Source organism: Morus notabilis, unplaced genomic scaffold (assembly GCF_000414095.1).
Source record: "Morus notabilis unplaced genomic scaffold, ASM41409v2 Scaffold262, whole genome shotgun sequence".
Taxonomy (NCBI): domain Eukaryota; kingdom Viridiplantae; phylum Streptophyta; class Magnoliopsida; order Rosales; family Moraceae; genus Morus; species Morus notabilis.
In genome coordinates, this window is record NW_010364747.1 from 201,420 (window position 1) to 219,975 (window position 18,556).

Consider the following 18,556-nt stretch of genomic DNA (forward strand, 5'->3'; position numbering starts at 1 on the left):
GTAGATCAAATCAATAAAATTGATTGGAAAAAAATTATCAGACCAATAATTAAAAAAAAAACTAAACTAAACTAATTTAGAAAAAAAAAAAAAAAAAAAAAACTAAAAGAACTAAACCCAGACACAGATTAAAAAATGACAATTTCTAAACCACATACAGTTTGGAATCCAAACCATCAGACATCAAACTTAAAACAATCTGTAGAAGAAAACCTCCAACAATCAAACTTTGACGATCAGAATACGAAAAACTCCAAACAATAGTACTTGGCCCAAGAAAGTGACCAACTTGTGCAAGTGCGTAGCAGCCTTGAGAGGATATTGTGTTGATGGGAGGCGGCGGCGGTCTGGTATTGAACCAGCGGGAGGCTTGGAGAGATCTGGACGACGAATATTCAGGTTTTCCACAGAGGAATTTGAGCGGTGACAACCTAAAGGATTGACAGCTGCTGGGCTCGTGACAGAAGGTCTCCCAATAAGGTTGAGCTTGCGCGGCGACGGTGGCGGCTCTTTCTCTTTCCTCCCTCGATTTGCAGTAGTTCCCTTTTTTTTTTTTCTAAAGGAAAGTCCAACAACGTAGTTGAATGGTAGGCGATAACGGCATGGTCGACGGAAGAGCAGTGCCAGACTAGACGAGAAAGAAGAGGCTGGACTGGAAAAAAAAATAGGTGAGAGTCAGAGAGATGTTAGGGTGAGATAGAGGTTAGGACTTATTTTTTTTCCCGTAATATTACATTTTTCTAAAAATATTTGTATGAAAGGTTTTAAAATAGAAAAATTTATATATGACTTTTTATTAAAATTTTTAATTATAATAAAAGTGAAATTAAAAACTCAAATCGGTAATATGAACATCAACGACATTTCTCTGGAAACAAATAAAACTATCAAACCACCAAATCTCATCCACGGCAAAAGAAAATAAAAATGAAAATCAACAACGCAGCTTCCCGGCGAAGTCCATGACGGTGAAATTGAAAGGATGACGAGGAACCAGCTTTGCGACTTCCTGGTGAAGTCTTCTTCTCTGACGTCGATTCACAACTCAGCTCATCTTCTCCGAAGCTGATTCGTGACGGAGGCGAGAGAAGAAGCGCGACAGAGCTTCGTCCTCGCTGTTGCAAGCAACATTGCGATGGAGGCTGCATGAAATATAGCCTCATGAAGCCGACTGGAATGGCGGATCGGAATCGCAAACCTTCGGTCGTCGGAGATCTGTGCGCTTCAGACCGGAACACTATCGGGACATTTGTTGTCGCGACTCATGCTCCGCCGACTACTTTGGAGGACGCGGCGGCATCAGCTGAGATTAGGGCTAGGGTTTGTAGATGAGAGAGATGCGAAAGAGAGAGAGATGAGTCGAAGAGGGGAAGAGAAAGGGAGAGAGAGAGGGCAGCTGGCTTGGTTTCTGTGAGGAAGAAAGAAAAGAAAACCCTAAACGAAAGGGTAAATGTGGAAAAGCACATTTGATTATAAAATATGTTATTTGTTGTATTTTTCCATCTAAGAGAATATGAGATAATTGAGTAGATACTCAATACTTATTCGATAAAGTTTAATGAGAGTTTAATGAGATAAGTATATAAGGGCTTACATGTTATGATTTCTAATACGTCAACTTTGGAGATTTGACTGAAAAAGATAATAACCGGTTAGTCAATCATCGTATTAATTTGACAATAGTGTCGATTGTTACTATAATGGATTCATGTACGTTTCTTCTATTTTTTTTAGTAGTTTAGCATGATGGTTTTTTAAATTTATGAATATGGTGGTTAAAATCTATGTTTATAATTAAAGACTAATAAGTTGTATCAAAGTGATCATTATGTTAAATTATTAAGAGATTTTTCACCAATTTTTCGTTTGTTGTTTTTGGCCATACAGTGCTTCGGCCATATAGCTTTCTTTGGTGATATGTAAGAAAAAAATAGAAAATTTACCTTTAGTGCGTAAGTCTGTACATTTACTTATTGTTCTTAATAAATACCCTTTTTATTAGTGTAATTATTTGACTAAAAATGTTATGAATTAAGAATAAATAAAAGCTTAAGCTGTTAGGAGGGGGCCAACAATAGTTTTATACTTTAACACTCTCCCTCACGCGTGGACTGCACAATAAGCAATCGTGTAGGTAAATTAATTAGAAAGCCCAACACGTAAATTTTAAGCCCGAGATATATTAAAGACCCAATACATGATGACAATTTAAATGGGGACAAAGAGTGCAATTACGGGGGTTTCAACTCAGGATTTCCCGCTCTGATATCATGTTAGTTTACCAATTCATCCTAAAATCTTAAGCTATTACGATGTGAAGCAACAATAATTTTATACTTTAACTCATAAAAATCTTAATTCATGCATTTTAAAAGATATTTATCAAAATTTCCTATTCTCGGCCATATATCAATTTTGCTCCTTTTATATCAGTTCCGTTGATATCGATTTCAGAAACTTTTTTCCTCGTTGATATATAGTGTGAAATTGATGCATATATACAGTTTGCCATGTACAATATTGTTCGGCCATATGGTTTTGCTTCCTTTATTGATATTCTCTATGAATGGTATATGATACTATATATAATTCGTTTATATATATCATTCGGTTTGGCCTTTTAGTTTACCGTTCGTTTTGTTTCGGCATCTTCAATATATTGAATATTCAGTGTATATATTTGGTTTGCTTCTCAATGGATTCCCTTGGTTTTCTGAATCATTTGTAAAGGTCTTAAGTGAAGAATATATATACACACATAAGTTTTAATTTGCCGTCGGTTTATTTGGAATTCTTTGAGATTATGTTTTGAGGATTTAAGAGATATGGCCGGAAGCAGAATCCGGCCACGACTGTCAGGCCGCGACAATGAGAGATTGGCGGTTGTTTGGCCGCCTTAGGAAACACAAAAAAAAAATTAAGGATTTAGCCGGCGGCGGCCTCCGCCCCGCCAGCATCAGTGTTCTCTGGTCGCGGCCGTCAGGCCATGCCGAATCGGGACAGCTGCGGCCGTCCGGCTGCGGCATCTGGATGTGGCGGCTGTTTGGCCGCATGAAGCTTCTGGTTGCAGTTAGCAACCCTCTAGGCTTTGCAGCCCAGAGATGTGGGCCGGACAAGGAACACATACCCAATTGAGCATGTGACTTAGCCGGCTCTTTGGAGACACGAATGAGGCATTTTTAAATGCCATTTTGTGGCAATTTGGGCATTTAAAGCCCATTTTGGTGTTTTTTTTGGGGTGTTTTGGGTACTTTTAACCCACTAAAGAATTAAGTGAAAATTAATTAAAAAATAAATATTTGATTAAATAAAATAAAATTTTAGTTTTTTATATTTAATTATTATTTTACTCCAGTTTTTGCACTATTTATCTTATATTTTAAAATTGATTAATTGAAATAATATGTTGTCAAAGTAAACTCTATTGCAGAAGTTAAATTATTTTGAAATATTAAGATGTGTATGCTTATTATTTATGCAAATAATGATCAGCTCAAAAGAAGACTATTATTTGGCCAAATAATAGACATATCTGTGGTACTAAATATGTGATGATTATCAAGTATTTATCCATGTGGGCATTAAGTCAGTCTAAAAAAAGGTTTATTGTTTGACAGTACTAATTGTCAATATTTTATTACTATACAAAAAGTAGCACTTACTGTGGATATTTTTGCCCAAACACTAAATATTAAGATTTTGTGTGTTTGTTATTTTATGCGAATTGTGACCGGCCTAAAGGAATGTTATTGTTTGGCCAAATTATAGACACACATGTGGTAATAAATACGTGACAATTATAAAGTTTTCCATGTGAACAATAGTCGGTCCAAAGAAAGGTTATTGTTTGACAAGATTAATTGTCAGTATTTAATTACTGCGTTGAGAGTACCACTTACAAGTTGATGTCTTCATCCAAAGACTAGATGTCAATATTAGGTATCTTATGATTTGGCCCACCATTATATGGATTGTTTAATTATGTCATGTATGCATTTTAATTATTGAATGATTATGCTTATGTTATGACATATTTAATATAGATTGTGAGCTTGTTATTTTGTTTTGATTCTCTGTATAGTTTTTACTTCTGCTTGTAGAATATATGCCAATATCAAGTCTATTATTGTGTTTAACGGCACAAACTTTAAGAATTGGAAAGAGAACATTATGATTGTTCTCAGTTGCATAGATCTTGACCTTGCGCTTCGGATTGAACGTCCCTCCTACTCTCACTGCTGAAAGTTCTTTTCAGGTTTAAAGGGACTTAGAGAAGAGGGATCGTTTTAATCGCATGAGTTCAATGATCTTGAAGGAAACCTTCACGAGCACTATGTTTGAGGAGTAACGTACTAAGAAGTTCCTTAAGGATATTGATAACATTTTGCTATAAAATGAAAAGGCTGAAATAGGTATGCTTTTGAGCAATCTTGTAAGTAAAAAGGAAAATGGAATATAAGGTAGTATATTATGGAAATGTCTAATCTCGCTTCAAAGTTTCAAGGCACTAAATTTAAAAGCTGTCTGAGGACTAGCTCGTGCATTTAGTTTTGAATTTTCTTCATCCACAATATGGTCAAATTTAAAGTAAGTTACAACACCTAAATGGGCAAATGGACTCTCAATGAGCTCATTTCTTATGATGTGTGAGAAGAGGAAAGGCTTAAGTGAGAAAGCGCATAAAGTGCTAACTTAGCAACTACCCCTTAGGTCAAAAAAAGGAGAAATTAGGACACCATAACATAAAGTGCAAAAAAAGATAAGTTGACATTGATGATAAAAAAAAAGACAAGTGCGCCTTGATTTGTAACTCGTTGAGTAACCGGGTGACTTCATTACCAATGTTGACATTCGCGTAAAAAGACAAGTTGGCAATTCTTGGTAGTTTTAAAAAAATAATAATAATATAGAAGAGTACAATAAAAGGGTATTTAGAAATAAAAACATATATGGTGGACAAGGGAAAATAAAACTTGAGTTTGGGGGAGTTGCGTGGGAATGTTATGTATGTCTACGAGGTGCTAAAGTGCTATGTGCTTTAGATGAGTTGAGCCAAAATTTCACCTTCCATCCTACCTTCACCCTTGCCTAGATTTACAAACCTAATGAAGTCCTATTGATTCTTAGTGGTGTGTTGATTTAAATTAGTGGAGAGAGTTGAGAAAAGCAAGCTTATAGGGTTTGAACTTATAATTAGAAGAAATTGATGTAGAACACATGCACATGGTCCTAACTAGTGTGACATTGATGATTTGGCACTTGGTTTTTCACACACACACAAGAAAGGTCCAAGCAGAGACGAAGCAATCTCTTGAATTTGCGATCAGCACTTGGCTGGAAATCATGTGTTTCTTTAGGCTGTACTTCTAACCCGTTTAGTAAGGACACAAAAATCTCTTGAGAATTCATCCACAAAGTATGCATTAGCTTTTTCTGTTTTAGCTCATTCTTCTTGTCTTGTTGTCACTTTTGTTTTGCACCAGTCGACAAGGGAAATTATCAACGTCTTGTTGGAAAACTCATCTACCTTTCACATACGAGACCTGATATTGCCTTTGCAGTGAGTTTAGTAAGTCAATATATGCACGCACCGTGTCAAGGACATCTTGATGCAGTGTATAGAATCTTGAGATACTTGAAGCAAACACCTGGAAAAGGCTTATTTTTTGCAAAAACTGATGATCGAATAGTGAAAGCATTCACTGATGCAGATTGGGCTGGATCCATTGATGATCAAAAATCAACATCTGGATATTGTACCTTATTGTAAGGGAATCTGGTGACTTGGCGCAGTAAAAAACAATCAGTTGTTGCTAGAAGCAGTGTAGAAGCTGAGTATAGAACTATGGCTCATGGAGTTTGTGAACTCGTTTGGATAAGAAGAGTGATGAAAGAGTTGAAAATTGACTTTGAAGAACCTATGCGGCTTTACTGTGATAAAAAGTCAACTATCAGTATAGCTCATAATCTTGTTCATCATGATAGGACTAAACATGTGGAAGTAGATTGACATTTTATTAAAGAAAAACTTGATGAAGACGTTATCAGAATTGAATACGTGCCTACATCTCATCAACTAGCTGATCTACTCACAAAAGGGCTATCCGAACAAACCCTTGAGGTACTTGTAGGCAAGCTTGACCTCATCAACATCTACAGCCAAGCTTGAGGGGGAGTGTGGAAGAAATTCAAATCCTATTAGGTTTAGTTAAACTTTGGATAACGTCAATCTTATTTTCTGATAGAATAGATGTGTTTTATTTAGGATTAGGATTAGCATATTAGTTTCTTATCTTTTGGGATTATTATCTTTATTGTAGCCTATTTAAAGACGAAAGTCTTCATTAATAAAATATATCGAATTTATTAAGATCTCTCTATTTTTATAATACTATAGAGAATTTGCACAATACAAAAAGGCAATTTTTTGAACATATCTGTTTAAAAACACATTCATGTTGTAGGTGAGGTTTGTACTCACTTATTTTGCTTGTAACTAGTCCGCAAACCAACTGACCTCGTCTATCGTTAGCCAATTATTTGTCCTGATTCACAATACTCTCATCATTAGAATAAGGTCCTAGATTGACTCTCATAGACCAGTTATTCCAGGACACTTAATTCCTTTTATCTAGCTCTAGTAAATCTAACATCTTAATCTATACCTTTTTAACTATTTAATTAATTCTAGATTTAATAAAATATTAAAGAAATAATTACACAACCACGATTAATTATTAATTAATTATACTCAATCAATTCCTAATTGACGTTCTTAAAATATAAATTACCTTTAATTATTATTAATTAAATATAATTAAGTAAAAATTTAATTGGGAATAATTAAATTAATTAATAACTAACGCATTTAAAAGTCAATCATTTCAAATCGTTATTAATTAATTGTCAGTGAATAATTAATTAATAATTACTTAAACAAAACATTTTCTTAAAATAACAATTAGTTGTATAAAATAATTAAGTAAATCCTAATTTAATAATTATTTAAAGTGAATTCAAATAGTTTTCGGATTTCTTTTTTTGTTTAGAAAAATATTTTCTTGATTCATTAATTTATTTATTTATTTACAAAATAAATTAATTAATTTACTTAATCATAGATGTGGATTTTAAGAAATCGTTCATCTTTTTGGGTTGACACTAGAGTCGCTAAATATGATTTGGGTTCCTTGGGCCCATGAAGGCCCTTGTTTAACTTGTGACCTTTCTAGAATTAGTGTTGGGCCTTAGGCCCAATTTTTGAGGCTTCGGAATGGTCATTTCTACACTAGAAATAGTAAGAAATATGCCAATATGAAAATCTTAAGAAAGTATATAGGCTAATTTTTAGTTATAGAAATTAATAGGCCATAATTTGTCAAGTTATGGTTCATAACCACATAAGTTATGGACAATAACTTGTCAAGTTATGGTTCATAACCATATAAGTTATGACGAAAACAGTAATTTGACCTATTTATTAACTTATGTAAACTATTGGCCTATTAATTTTAATTCATCTCAAGTCTTGGCCTATTTCCCTCTTTCTCCATTTCTACACTAAGTGAACTTTATCAATTTAGGCCTTTAGAGGCCCAATTCTAAATTTTGCTTGGACCCAAACTCTCTCTAAGTTTAAATTTAATATTATAATCAACTATTATATAGATCTAAGTCGTAGAGATATTGTGGGTATGATAAAATTACCTTTTATCCTTTAACAGTAGTAAAATGGACACTTTTGCCCCTGTACAGGCTTATTGGGTTTCAGACTCCAATTTAAGTCATTTACTCACTCAAAACATATTATTTGGGTTTAAGAAGCATTTTCACACAGAACCTTAACCTCTATTTCACTTAAGGTTTGTTAATTTGTGAAATGGTCTCGAATTACAACTTTTATAGTTTAGACCTCTTACCGGATAATTAACTTATAAGGAGTTTAATCCTTTAGTTTTCTCTCATTTGAGGCAGTGGAATAACATCCTAAACAACCCCTAAATATTAATAATTGCAGAAAATGCAACTTAGCACTTTGGACTCTCCATTTTTTTTTTCTAGTTTTTCGGTTCATGTTTCTAAATCATGTTTCTGGGTTCGTTTCTACTCCATTTATTCTCAAATTTTAACACAAGTGTCCTTATATGTCGTATCAACTGCCATTAAAATAGTTTTACCAGATTCAACTCCTAACTCATCCAATTGGATAACTTAGTCTCGGGTCTGTGCACCAATTTTCTGATTCGGTAACCTGCCTTCGAAAATTCATAATAAATTGTACAAAATTTGTATCAGGGTACATGATATATCAGTAGAAAGCTTATGATGCCTTCTATTTAGGCTTAAAATATCGTGCCCAGAGTTTACTCCTAACACGTCTAAATATAGACGTTATCCTGACTGGTCACAGTGATCACTGTGCAGGACACTAATCTTGAACAAACCATAACTCTAAAATTTTAAACTCAAATCAAGTGATTCAAAAGCCTAGTTTGTGATTCATTCTCTCTATTTTCATGCCATAAAAATATATTTTTATTCTATTTTCAAGACTTAGACGAAAATCATATTTCTATAAGACATATCCTCAAGTACAACTAGATCTAGGGTTTCTTGTTTAGATCTATACCTCTTCCTTCTCTAGGTTGGGGTTCTCCTTTCCTTTTACGCTCCAAACCTTCTTGATCTCCTTTAAACAAACTCTAGTTAGTTTATACCCAAATAAAGAGAAGAAAATCAACTATAAGACTAGAATCTTAAACATTTACCTTGCTAACATCTTTAGTTTGTAGACTTCTCCATCCAAGCTTCTTAGAAGTGGTGTTTTAGAGATTTGGGGGAGAATCAAGAGAGATTGGGCTGTGAAGAGGCTTGGGTGCAAATGAGAAATTTGAGGAGAGTTTTCTAGCTTACAAGAGTGAGAGTGCGAGAGAAAAATGAGTGAAGGAAGTAGAGTTTTTGGTTCCATCTTTTTCCTTATAAAGGAGGGGTCATGGGAGGACACATTTGGAACAAATTTTTGTCTCTAAATGAGCCGAGACCTCAGCTATAGAGAGGGAAAAAAGAAAGGGGGAACGCGAGGAATCAAAGAAGAGAGAGGGAGAGAGTAAAAATTAGCTACTTGATTGGTTAGTGCAAAGTTTGTCTCATATAGCATGCTTTATATACTTTGAAAGTGACATCTCTTCTCCTTTAAGACCATACATAAACCTTGTCTAAGGTTGCATGAAAGCCATGCATACTCCATTTATCTATCTTTTAAAATTTTGGTCAATATGTTTCCTTCTATTGAATCTCAACCATCCATTCATTCTCTAATAAATCTCCACGGTTGATCTAATCAAATCATATCCTACACCATCTCATCAAAATCATCTTTAATATCAATTGTTTGATCTTGTAAGACTTAATCGACACCATTGGTCAAACTTAAATATTAGACCTAATCTAGACCCTTGATTCTAAACCTTGTCTATAATGGTCCATTGATCTAAATATCTTCCTAATCATGTATTCTAACTAAACTCACTTAATTAAGCCAATTGTAAAACAATTTCTTCTTAAAATAGAAATGGGCATAATTCCAAGGTATTTTAACACACTTATTTGGAAGAAAGATCATACATCGTAAGGTGTTAATCCTCTCAAGGATTTCTTGCACTAAAGAACTGCTATTGAAAAATTCTATTGAGGTTGACTTCCTATTAAGTCACCGAAGAGTCTAATGTGACTCATTCATGAAAATGGGCATTATTGTTTGACCAATACATCATCGCCTCATTTATATATTTTTTCACGAACATGATAGTAGCAATCATTGATACTGGGTTTAAATATTCATGAAATAATTTAAACAATCATCAAACAATATCCATATGACAAAAATTTTATACTTAACGTCTGAATTTCAGTTAAGTTGTATGACTTGAATTTCCCATATTCTTTTCTTATTGGACCCTTATTTAGATCCTTAAAGAAAGTCAACAAGAAATTTTTTAATCATCAAAATTCATGTTAATTCATAACTTCTAACAGAACTTGATCATAATTAATCATAATAATGATTATTTAATAAAAATTACATAATCGTCTCAATACATATACCATCTCATATGGAAGTTTACAACCCATTATAAAGGTAGTAAATATAAGTTTCACAAGAAAAATCTTACGTTAAATTTTACAATTAAAATTTCTACTTTAGGATTTTCTTGAGTTTTTCACAATAAGGTTTAATAGGAGCCTAATGGGATAAGTATATAAGGACTTATAGGTTATGGTCCACAATACGGCAAATCATTTAGTCATTTTTCCTCTTTCCCATCTAGAGAGAATGCACCTCATTCAGGACTCTGGAGATTTAACTGAGGAAGACAATAACTCGTTAGTCAATCGTCGTAGTAATTCCGCAGTAGTGTCAATTGTTGCTATTATGGAGTCAGGTACACTTCCTCTACTTTTCTTGGTAATTTAGCATGATAGTTCTTTGGGATTTATGAGTATGGTGGTTAAAATATGTGCTTATAATTAAAGACTAACAACCACAACTTACAAAGGAATTTGACACCAGACATTTATTAGATCCACCAGTGAAGACGAATAAAGCACAAAAATAAATATATAAGTGTCGAAACCCAATAAGAAAAGACTTGTTTAGTCCATCCTTACTCGTTAGTAGTTAATATAAACGGAGCTACACATACTGCTTTTCCTCAATAAAATTTTAATTCCCACTCTTCAATTTACCTAGCGGAAAAAGAGACACAACTTTATTTATTCTTTCTTTTTTTTGTTTTCTTTTTTTTTTTTTTTTTTTTTTTTTTTTGTTAAAAAAAAAGTTTACAACGGTTTTCCGTAATAACTTTTTTTTTTTTTTTTTTTGTCGTAAAGAAAATGCTTACATGCGTTTACGAGTAATGACCCAAACAGATCGCTTCCGTTACTCCGACCATTCAGTTCTTTTGGGCTACGATCCATAGGCCCAAGGAACATAGTCCTTTTCGGTCCAAGACCTTTACGCCCATATGATAGATACGGGTTATCTACCTAAACGTCTATTTTGAGCATCTAAATCTAAAAATATATACTTATTTATTTATTTAGAAAACTATCCACTAGCATATAAAGACGTTTATATTCTTATATGAGAGAAAAGGAAAAAAAATAATAAAACATCAAAATAGAAAAGTCTTCAAAATAAAATCATAATTTGATTAATGTGAATACGAAAGTCAAATGAAACTTGAATATTACAAAGATGTCTATTTAAATAAAGATAAAATTTCTTTAAAAAATAATAAAAGCATCACATCATTTTCTTCAAAAATATTAGAAAAATGCGTTCCATTTGAACACAACTATTTAATTAAAAAAAATAAATTCACCAACTCCATAAAACGACGTCCTTCCACAACTCCCTCTACCATATATAAATGAATATGTATTTTCATTAAGATAACGATAATATCATTATGAAATAGAATTTGTCAAACATAATAAACATGAATGTATCAAGAATAAGCATTTTCATTATTTTAACAGAGACGTCATTATAAAACAGACTAATGATAAAAGTTCACAAGAAATCTGAAATGACAACAATACATGAGGCACGAACTCATAAAGAAAGATTTTTCATTACTATAATGACAATATCATTACAAACAATAATGAATATAATAATTTATAACGAAATAGCAATCATCTAGCGAGTTCTTAAAGTATGAAAGATGAAAAATGTGGTATATTAATCTTCATTATTAAAATGAATATAATACCGAAGAAACACCATAATGTACAAATGAGTATATATTTTCATTAACATAATGATAATATCATTATGAAATATAACTTATAATACATTAGAAACATGAAAATGTACTCAATAATAAGCATTTCATTATTTTAATAGAGATATCATAATGAAACGGATTAAATATAAAAGTTTGTAAAAAAATTTGAAACAACACGAATACACGATATATATATATATATAAACACATAAAGAAAGACATTTCATGATTGTAAGGGATAAAATAAGATCAATTTCATTATTTTGAAATAGCAACTATCATATTTCTAAGGGAGAAAATAAAGCTCAATTTTATTAATTCACACATTCACTATTTGAATGATAATTACATAATGAAGCAGAATAAATAAAATAATATAAACAAGATGTAAAATGATAATAAATTGTGAAAAAGAATATAAAATTTATATACATAATAAAAACAATAATGTAAAGAATGACGATTTATATAATAATCATAATGTCATTACGAAAATAATGAATTCATTTTCCTTGTTGTAATGATAATATAATTAAACAATGAAAATGAGCAAGTTTAAAAAAAAATCGAAAAAATGAAAAAACAAAACATTAAAAACATAATAGAAACATTAAAGCAAATAACAGAGAATACACCCACCTAATTAAACACAAACAAACAAAAAAGAGAATGAAGGAGAAAGAAGACAATAAAGCAGACCTCAACTAAAAATTTAAATCGTCCATGAACTTAAAAAGTACATCTATATAGAACAAAAAGAAAAAGAAGAATCAACTTGCAGGAAACGAAAAAAAGGGACAAGCAAACCTGGTGGAAAGAAAAACCAAGCAAATAGGAAGGTAAAATGAGTGAATATGGAGTAGAACTGAAACGTTGAGCATAATTGAGTTTTAAACTAAAATTCAAAATATAAATATGGAAGGGAAAATGAAGTCAGTCAGTCAACTCAATAAGTCATTTAATCACAAAAATATCGTATTAATTATCACCTCAACAAAAAAAAAAAAAAAAAAAAAAAAGGCAATGTCAACTAAAAAAGAAACTGGAAAATAAAATGAATCAAGATATCCACTTAATTATGTAAAAAAAAAAAGTGCTCAAAATATATGAAAAGGGTATAATAGGTATAATAAGTCCTATATTTATAACAAATAGATATTTTTATAATATTGTATAACAGTAGACATTTCTAAATTTAAAAATTTCGTAATAGACGTTTTATGTAATTACTTGGATAGATACCCATAGTTATTGAACCAAAAGTTCTTCTCAACAGCTGAAGAGACGCACTTTGACTTGTACTTGGACGGACGGCACTTTGAATAGAATCTTTTGGTCTAGAGTCTTAGGAACACAATTCTACCATCGTAATACTCGCCCGGTAGCTAATTAATTGCCACAATTTTTATTTGCGATGGAAATGTAATTTGGATGAACCCCCACAATACAGGATATCAAAATCTCTTTATAATCTGCCGTCCCATCACAAAACATCCATATTTGGCCAAATTAGCCCAAAATACGCGCAGAGACGACCAAATGCTTGGCCGAAACTTGCATTTGGACAAACACATCAAGGTCAAACTGAGCTAATTAATTTTATATGATTTCAGAGCAACAAATAATAACAGTAATCTTATATGAAATCCCACTCTCGTACATACTTGGATTACATAATCAGAGCTTCTTGATCGCAGAAAACATAAAGGCCGTACCGCTGAAAAATTAACCCAGCACTAGATCCTCTATGGAGAAAACTAGCGACCCATATGATAAGTCCTTTTACCAGCCCTCTTTGGAAAAGTTTGAATATTTCGTCGACCAAAATAAGGAGGTAATGGCATTTCGCTTTACTACGTTTAATACCACGTCGTAACATTTTTCCAGTGCTACTACATGTATTATGTGTATATATATGTTTCAACCAATTATGATTTTTTTTTTTTTTTTTTGGCAGCAAATAAGCAATTTGGTAAGCAATGGATGCGTTGACTTCCGAGGGAGAATAGCATCAAAGCAAACGACTGGAGGATGGAAAGCCTCTCCCTTCATCATAGGTAATTAGCTTAATTAGAAATGTTGATGTGAAATGCTCGTTCATCAATATACGAATTAATTTTTGTTTTCATTGATTTAACAAACTAATGTGCTTATTAATTTGGCAGTGAATGAAGTAGCGGAGAGGTTAGCCTTTTTCGCGATTGGCGTAAACATGGTCGCTTACTTGGTTTTAGAAATGCAAAAATCGCTTCCAAATTCCGTCACCATCGTCACCGATTGGATCGGAGCTGCATATGTTCTCACAATCCTTGGAGCTTTCCTGGCCGACGCTTACTTGGGTCGATTCAAGACCATTGTGACCTTCTCTTGCATTTATGCTGTGGTAATTAGCTAGAAAAAATAAAATTAGAGTAGCTAGCTCCACAAATTTATGTCTTGAAATATGTGACGTCTAAGTTATCCTAGATATATATATATATATATATCTATATAATTATGAAATTCTCATCAATATGCATGGCAGGGAATGGTGATGTTGACACTTTCAGCCTCCATAGATAGGCTACGTCCACCTCCATGCAAGGCCAAACCATGCACAAAGGCAACGGACGGCCAATCTGTTTTCCTTTACGCGGCTTTGTCTCTGATTGCCCTTGGTACTGGTGGAATTAAGCCCTGCGTTTCCTCGTTTGGCGCCGACCAATTCGACGAGGCTGACGAGAAGGAAGCCCTGAAAAAATACGCCTTCTTCAACTGGTTCTTCTTCGCAATAAACATGGGTGCACTATTAGCCATAACAGTCCTGGTTTACGTACAGGACAAGTTTGGGTGGGAATTGGGCTTTGGAATTCCGGCTGGGGCCATTATCTTGTCCATCATCATCATTGTTGTTGGTGTTCCCTACTATCGCTATCAAAAGCCCATGGGAAGCCCATTTACCAGGTTTCTTCAGGTCTTTGTGGCTGCTCTAAGGAACCATTTTAGAGGGGTAGATGTCAACCGTCAAGATGATCTTTACGAGGTCAGGACTAAAGAGTCTGATATCATTGGAGCTCGAAAGTTAACTCACACATCACAATATAGGTGGGTAATAAAACTCTAGGAATATTTTCGCCTTTAGCTGGGTTTGTTTCTCAATTCTGATTTGGGTTAATTTGGATATTTATGGGCATTAATATCATTAGATGGGATCAGATACTGTAGGTTCAAATATACCCTTCAATTTTTTTACATTTTCTTTTCTGGAATATAAAGGAAAAAATGATAAAGAGATCTCCCCTGTTTCCTTTGTCAAAAAGTAAGGTAAAAAAGATTCTAAAATGACTGACAATTACATAACTCTTTTAAGAACTATTCACAAAAGTGCGTCTATCCTAATAATGATTATTAGTGTCAACTGTTCCGAATCACACCTCTTCAGGTTTGATCATTAATTAATTGGAATTCAAAAAGAAGGTAAAGAAAGCCAGAAAAGCTTGTTCATGATCTCCTTTCGAACTGTTATATAACAGTAGTACTACAGTCCTAGAGAAAGACGTCTTACAAGAAGGGGGGGAAGGAAAAAAGAATCTTTTTACTGAATACGCTGAACGTATTTAAAAAGAGAATCTTTTTACTGAATACACTGAACGTCTTTAAAAAGTAAAAACAGGACAAAATAAAATGGTTTTTTGTAACATGCTAATTAAATTTATTTCGTAGTTTTATTCACCATTCTTGTTGTCGTGCTCATATGTAGCAACTATGTTCTCCAATATATAAATTATATAGGATATCCATGTGAAAATAAATACTTCTTCATCACTGCCCACGTGCCTGATAAACAAAAACAATTATCATACAAATATTTCTTTGGTACTATTTCTTTTAAAACCTGCAGTTTGTTATTGGGACATTAAACATTAATTAGGAATGCACGCTAATTTTTTTCGTAGTTTTACTTTTGTTGCATGCTCATTTCAAGTCAAATTATGCATAATAACAGCATTTTTCCTGATAATCTGTTTGTTATAACGTCAAATTAAGGTTTCTGGACAAAGCAGCCGTTATAACAGACCCACTATGCGACAAAACAAACCGTTGGAGGCTCTGCACAGTGACCCAAGTAGAAGAGCTCAAATTCTTCATCAGAATCCTCCCAGTATGGGCCTCCACGGTGGCCCTCTCCATCTCTTTCGCGCAATTCTCAACCTTCTTCGTCAGCCAAGCCTCCATCATGGACCGCAACCTCGGCCCGAACTTACAGATCCCCTCGGGCTCTGCGCCGATCTTCGGTGCGGTCAACGCCCTCGTCCTCGTCCCCCTATACGAGAAGTTCATAATTCCCACCCTCCGCCGCCGCACTGGCCACCACCGCGGCATCACCTCGCTGCAGCGCATGGGCGTCGGCCTCTTCGTCTCCATCTTCGCCACCACCTCCGCCGCAATCGTCGAGAGAAAACGCCGCGACGACCCGACGCTGCCGGCCGTCAGCGTGTTCTGGCTGGGCCCCCAGTTCTTCCTCATCGGAAGCGCCGAGGTGTTCACGTACGTCGGACAGTTGGAGTTCTTCTACGACGAAGCGACCGACGGCACGAGGAGCATCAGCAGCGCGATGTTCTTGAGCGAGATCGGAATCGGGAGCTGGCTGAGCACGGCGATTGTGAAGATCATTGGGCGTTTCACTGGTGGGGAGGAGAGAGGGTGGTTGAGGAATGATCTTAACAAGAGTAAGCTTGATTATTTTTATTGGATTTTGACCTTAATTAATGGGGTTAATTTCGTGGTATATGTTTTGGTGGCTTGGAGTTACAAGGGGAGGGGTAAGGCAAGTAATAGTGTGAGTGATGACGTCGTTTTTGATGATTATGGGGATAGTCGTCGGGGTGGGAGAGACGGAGATTTGACCATGATTGAGTTGTGACTTTGTGAGGAAAAATGGAAAGTTGGTGTTAATTAGAAAGTCGTTTTGTATGGGATTTTAGCTTTTTACTGTCGCATATTATGTATATGAACATTGATTTTTGTTAAATCACTTAAATCTCTTTGCTTTATTGACATGTAGTTAACGTTTCAAGTAATTTGATTTCGGTCATAGTTACCAATTTATCATTCATGTCTACTTATAGCATAACTTCCTTTCCTTTTCTAGACAAAATAAATTATGCTAAGCGTATAACCAAAATTAAATTAAGAGAAGGGATATGAGCATAAATAGCCCTTGTTGAACTACTTTATTTGACGAATGTCTCAACTTTTTCAAAATTAAATGAATGGCCGTTTTCTTTTCAAAGAGCTTTTAAGAAGATAAAACTTGAACGGTGTAAAGGGGGGAAAAAAAAAAAAAGTACTAGTTTATATCAGCAAAGAAAACAAAACAAAAAAGTGGAAAAAAAAAAGTACTAGTTTATATCAGCAAAGAAAACAAAACAAAAAAGTAGAAAACAAACTAAGCAGTGGTTTCACTTAGACATGCTCATTACCCAAAGCCTTCTGGTTTCTTTTTAAAAAAAAAAAAAATTATTAGTTACAATAATTGAAGCGTTCATAGCGTCCATCCATGTATGCTCTTCTTATATCATGTGGAGAAGCCAGAAAAAGTGAGATTGGAATTCAGGCCTCATTCGTTTTTGATAGTTCGAATTATAACTCTCACATAAATTCACTTTTTAACTTAAATTTTCAACTTGAATGAACGAGACGAGCAGGGCCTCAATCACTAGAATATTTTATTTTTAGTCATTATTTAAAGTGGGTGGCTCAAATCAGCCAGCCAATCTAATTTCTCTTTAAGAGAATATATACGTCAATGATGAATAGAATTTAAACTTGAAATTTGGTTTATCTTCTAATATGATTAAATTTAGGTAAATTTGAAATGAATTTAAACTATTTTCATAACTTATTTAAATATCCGTCAATGATGAATAAAATAATAAGGATTTGGCCGGTTTCATCCTCGCTTCAGATCTAGAATAAATTTAAACATTATTTTTTTTTTGTTTGTGACTCATCAAAATTTTTGTCAATAATGAATATAACGATACTAAATATAATAATGATCATTTAAACCTCTCCTATTTTAATAGCCTCTCTAATTTCTAGAGACCCAAGAATTTGTAAATAAGCAAACTCAGAAACTCACGCGCACATTCTGAACACAAGTGTTTTACGAGTTCAATCTTAAATGATCTACGTCTTTGGGGAAATTCGTTACAACTATCCAACTTATTGATGAAGAATTACAATACTCAGGGCCCGTTTAGTTCACTGATTCGAGTTTTTAATTCGAGTTGAGATGTGATTTTATGTGAGAGCTTTTTACTGTAGCAAAAAAGTTAGATGTGACTGTTTCTGAGAGCTTTTTACTGTAACAAAACTCGAATCAACAAAGTGAACGGGGCCTCAAACTCTCCAAGAACGATCAGTGTATAAGTCTTTGAATGAGAAATAGAAGAACAAAAAAAAGTAACTTTTTTAAGGAAATAAACTTATTCCTTATTTTGGCTTGATCCTTGTGACCAATTCTTTCCACACACAGGAGTTTTAATTGTGTTAAAAGTCATCATTTTAAAGATTAGGTGTTGTAAAAAGTTTATAGTACTACATTGCTAGTATCGGTTTTAGTCTTTTAATAATTTATAAGATAATATGAATAATGTAGAGACATAAAATAAAAGAACACGAGAGAAATGGTATCGCGGTTCGGTAACCCTACTCCGCGGGGCCACGCCCAGATGATGAACAATCTACTAAGAACCCTTTTACAATTCAATTGGACTTAA

The 18,556-nt window shown here is 33.7% G+C and overlaps 1 protein-coding gene and 1 long non-coding RNA gene across 3 annotated transcripts; one reads left to right on the forward strand and one right to left on the reverse strand.

Annotated features, from left to right (window-relative positions):
- Positions 1-218: 218 nt before the first annotated feature.
- On the reverse strand, positions 219-8,998 carry LOC112093276. Of its 2 annotated transcripts, none has more exons than XR_002902984.1 (3): positions 8,769-8,998; positions 8,630-8,689; positions 219-652 (listed from the first exon to the last, which is right to left on the reverse strand). It is a non-coding gene; the product is annotated as an uncharacterized LOC112093276 (long non-coding RNA). The 2 variants fall into 2 exon arrangements; XR_002902985.1 differs by lacking the exon at positions 219-652 and adding an exon at positions 6,518-6,545.
- Positions 8,999-13,989: 4,991 nt separating this feature from the next.
- LOC21402349 (protein NRT1/ PTR FAMILY 8.1) lies at positions 13,990-16,695 on the forward strand. Its single transcript, XM_024171411.1, has 3 exons — positions 13,990-14,175; positions 14,317-14,876; positions 15,819-16,695. The coding sequence occupies exons 1-3, from the start codon at positions 14,005-14,007 to the stop codon at positions 16,693-16,695; spliced, it is 1,608 nt and encodes a 535-aa protein (XP_024027179.1). The 5' UTR covers positions 13,990-14,004.
- Positions 16,696-18,556: the final 1,861 nt, after the last annotated feature.

Excerpts from the sequence above, each read along its gene's own strand:
- LOC21402349 (XM_024171411.1), top strand. The coding sequence starts at position 14,005 with ATGGTCGCTTACTTGGTTTTAGAAATGCAAAAATCGCTTCCAAATTCC. Across the intron at positions 14,176-14,316 it reads TCTCTTGCATTTATGCTGTG|GGAATGGTGATGTTGACACT; the intron begins GTAATTAGCTAG and ends TATGCATGGCAG. Across the intron at positions 14,877-15,818 it reads ACTCACACATCACAATATAG|GTTTCTGGACAAAGCAGCCG; the intron begins GTGGGTAATAAA and ends CGTCAAATTAAG.